At 41.1% G+C, this 4644-nt stretch overlaps 1 gene segment (V, D, J or C); it reads left to right on the top strand.

The window, feature by feature from the left end:
- Positions 1-664: 664 nt before the first annotated feature.
- LOC143331855 (T cell receptor beta variable 29-1-like) lies at positions 665-1239 on the top strand. The segment is given in 2 exon segments: positions 665-728; positions 905-1239. Coding segments are annotated over 2 exon segments (399 nt in total).
- The last annotated feature ends 3405 nt before the right edge of the window (positions 1240-4644 follow it).

Below are 4644 nucleotides of genomic sequence, written 5' to 3'. Positions count from 1 at the left end.
TTTACAGCGAGGACATTTTTGGAAGGTATTTCAAGTTGTTGATATTATTCAGGTTTGAGGAGCGTGCTTTGTCATGTCCACAGCGCGTTCAGAACATGTATCTCAGTTGGAGGTTGACACACAGCCTCTTGTCATGGACGAAATTTATATGTTTCTTTACCTGTATGAGGGCATTCTGATCGAGACCTGTTGTAACCATCTTTTTACAAAATTTTGAACCTCAGTCCCAATAAACTCAGTGAAAAGACAACAGAGGAAACAAATCAAATTCCGCAAAAATGTATGTATAAAACGTAAAGGTAAGACTGTGAGACTGAAACCATTTTCTGTCAAATAAGAAACAAATCTTTTAAATGGTTTTATTTCATTTATTCATTTATTTATTGGGTGTGGTTTCACAATAGAACCAAACTCGATCAGTGAATTTTTTTCACTGTTGAGTACTGCCAGTCCAGAGGTACCACTCATCACAATGTACTGTATGAAACTGACTGGAATCATAATGCATGCAGGTGAGAGTGACGGACTGTAGGGGGACCCCCAGTACCATTTTCAACCCTTTGAAAGCCTTGCACACAGAAGCTGAAAGGATCGCATCATACAGTGACACTCCCACCTGCAGCTCTTTATATCTGTCTGTCTTTTTGAGGCTGTGTGTCAGAACATGGACATTATCATCATTGCACAAAGCCTCCTCAGAGTATCGCTCTTTGTGCTGTGGACGACAGGTATTTACTGTGCAGCTTAATTTATTAGTAAAAGTTATAAATAACTGTCTTTTGATAATGTTTTTGACTTGGTGAAATTGTTTATCATTTTAAATGGAAGTTATGTGACACAATAAGGAAACATATAAAGACTAGTTGATTCTAAAGGTTTGTGCTCCTTTGTTACACACATACAGGTCTAACTGATGGGAGTGATGTCACCCAGACTGACATAGTGTGGAAGGAAAAAGGTGACAGTGCCACAATGAACTGCAGCCACACAAAGAATTTTGACTATTACCAGATGTACTGGTACAGACAGCGGCCAGGAGAAACAATGAAACTCATCGTGTTCACATCAACCACCAACACAGAGCATGAGTTTGGAAATTTCAGCAAAGAGAAATTCTCAGCCACCAAACCTGATGCTTACCGTGGGACACTGGAAGTGAAGAATCTGGTGGCAGAAGATAAAGGCTTGTACTTCTGTGCTGTCAGTAAACACAGTGATACAGATGCATTCAACAGCTGAACAAAAACCCCACTGCACTGTTAGCATAACTATTATCTCATGTACTGCAGGGGGACCTCAAGCACCACATAAGTTTACTCCCGCTTACACTTTGATTCAGCATGTGGGTTTGATTCAGCAGCTAACAAGATCGGCGGAGCTCACAGAGGGACTGACACTCCCACCTGAAGCTCCCCGATCTCTGACTACACTCACAGCTGAGACTCCAACCCTCAGAACAGGCACATTATCAAACATGAGCTCCTCGTCTTTATTTCATTTTAAAAATTCACCTTTTGACATAAAGTGACATAATAATAACAGTGTAAGACAAAATCATGTGACATGTCTCCCACAAACTGCAGCACTGAACTGAAATAACATCCAGCCATAGCTTTTTGGAAATATCTGTGACATGAAAAAATGACTTTCAGCTCCACAACTCGCAGTATTTTTCACATCAGCAGGGGGAAACAGACCACAACAAATGAATTCAACCTGCAACAACCTCCACAACCCCTCGCTGCTGATGAAGTTAAAGATTTGATGTACACCCTTCTCTGACACCTCCCCTGGTCATTAACAGGGACGCACTCTCATCCACAGCTGCTGAGCTGATAGTAGAGTCTCAAATCTAAACTAGGTGAACATGATCTTCATTGTGTTTGTATTTTGTTGCCTTCATCTGCCACGAAATATGGGTGAGAAACAAGAATATTACAAAAAGAGCAAGACATCACACAGCTTATGGTTTTCATATTTAAAATCTTCTCTGCTTTTATCCACAGGTGCTTCTCAAACCAACAGTGTCCTCCAAACACCTCCTTTCATCTCTAGGAGAGCTGGTGAATCTGTTGTCAGTGGGATCAAGTGTTCACACACTGTAACAAACTATGACGTTATTCTCTGGTACAAACAAGACAAACAGAAATCTCTGAAGCTCCTGGGATATCTGAATGGGAACTTCCCTTACCCTGAGAACGACGTGAAAGGAAAGATCAGCTTTGATGGAGATGGCACCAAACAGTCAAGCCTGAATATTTCTGATCTTACATTAAAAGACAGTGGTGTGTATTTCTGTGCTGCTAGTCGGCACAGTGCTGCAGATTCCACACGAGTCAATACAAAAACTCTCCTTTATGTTAGCTAGACAGACAACATGTGGAGCCTCCTGAACACCTGCAGCCAGCCTCAGTCTAAACCAAGCATCTTAAGATTTTATCAACTGTGTTCACTCAATTTGACCTCTTCTGACACCACACTCACTACTTACTAAAAATGTAACTGTTGAAATTTTAAGCATTATAGCAAGTTTCCAAATACACACAAGCTAAATTTCTAAAATTGAGCTCTTGTTCGAACTAAAATATGTGGAATAAACCATACTTATTCATGACAAAGAGGCATGTACTTATGGATCTATGGAAATATGACACTGAAAAGGTCTGCAGAAATGGTTATTTTCATTGTTATCAGGTGATTATTTTCTTGATTAATCGATGACACCTTCAAATTACTTGCTTTGTCTTTCCAACAGTCCAACAATGAACAATAGTCATATGTGAAAAAGAGAACAACAGATTTTTTGCTTTAACAGCAACAAAGTACTCAGCTGGGATGAAAGATGACAGCGGGGCGAGTTGTAATGTGTAAAATGATATTTTCAAGTCAGGGTGGAAACACCAGCGACACCCTGAAACATCTTTCTATCCAACATGGGGTGCAGAGTATATTTCACACCTTCAGGGGGAGACAAACCTCAGCAAATGAAACAAAGACTTCCACCTCCTCAGATGACAGAATAAACACAGCGCTACACACTGCTGGTAAAGTGAAAGCTGTGATGTAGATGACTTTCTCCTCCCCTGTTTGTCATACTGTGACTGTGATGTCTTCTGCAGTTTAAAGGACCCGAAAGGCAAACAAACAGTAGAATCTCACATTTAAACCTCTTTACTATGATGTTTCTGGTCTTTCTATTTTGTTGCCTTCATCTACCAGGGAATGAGGGTGAGTATTCCAAACACAGTCAGACACGACGCAGCAAAAACTGTCATTATCTAAAAGAGAATATTTGATTTCCACAGGTGCTTCTCAAACCAACAGTGTCGTCCAAACACCTCCTTTCATCATTATGAGAGCTGGTGAATCTGTCGTCAGTGGGATCAAGTGTTCACACACCGTAACAAACTATAATCGTATCCTCTGGTACAAACAAGACAAACACAAATCTCTGAAGTTCCTGGGATATCTGAATGTGAACTTCCCTAACCCTGAGGACGACGTGAAAGGAAAGATCAGCTTTGATGGAGATGGCACCAAACAGTCAAGCCTGAATATTTCTGATCTTACATTAAAAGACAGTGGTGTGTATTTCTGTGCTGCTAGTCGGCACAGTGCTGCAGATTCCACACGAGTCAATACAAAAACTCTCCTGTATGTCAGCTAGACAGACAACATGTGGAGTCTCCTGAACACCTGCAGCCAGCCTCAGTCTAAACCAAGCTTTTCAAGATTTGATCAACTGTGTTCACTCAATTTTGACCTCATCTGAAGTCATGCTGTAACCACATTTCTACAATATGTAATGAACATAATCCTTGAGATGTACAAAGCGTGTTGCTGTCTCATGACTGATTGTGTCTGGACCATTCGTGACAGTGGTGAACTGTAGGGGGACCCACAGGACCGCACATACTCAGGGACACTCCCACCTGCGACACTTGGTGTCTCTGTAGCTAAATGAGACTCCGGCAGTATCTGTCAAACAGAACATGGACATTATCGGCAAACAAGACCTCCTCATACTGTCAGTCTTGGTGCTGTGGGTCACAGGTAATTTAGAATAAAATTCATGTTTATAATTACAAGTTTACAGTAAATCATTGTCTCGTGTTTTTCTTCTAATCATGCTTGTTATTTTGTTATATCTCAGCTAGAGTAAAACTTTATTTTGGTACTTTTACTATTACACATACAGGTCTAACTGATGGGAGTGATGTCACCCAGACTGACATACTGTGGAAAGTTAAGGGTGACAGTGCCACAATGAACTGCAGCCACAAAAAGAGTATTGACTATTCCCAGATGTACTGGTACAGACAGCGGCCAGGAGAAACAATGAAACTCATCGTGTTCACGTCAACCACCAACACAGAGCATGAGTTTGGAAATTTCAGCAAAGAGAAATTCTCAGCCACCAAACCCGACGCTTACCGTGGGACACTGGAAGTGAAGAATCTGGTGGCAGAAGATAAAGGCTTGTACTTCTGTGCTGTCAGTAAACACAGTGATACAGATGCATTCAACAGCTGAACAAAAACCCCACTGCACTGTTAGCATAACTATTATCTCATGTACTGCAGGGGGACCTCAAGCACCACATAAGTTTACTCCCGGTTACACTTTGCTTCAGCATGTGGGTTC

Source organism: Chaetodon auriga, chromosome 14 (genome assembly GCF_051107435.1).
Source record: "Chaetodon auriga isolate fChaAug3 chromosome 14, fChaAug3.hap1, whole genome shotgun sequence".
Taxonomy (NCBI): Eukaryota; Metazoa; Chordata; class Actinopteri; order Chaetodontiformes; family Chaetodontidae; genus Chaetodon; species Chaetodon auriga.
Note: the sequence above shows the minus strand (reverse complement) of the source record. Positions and strands in the feature narration are given on the sequence as shown.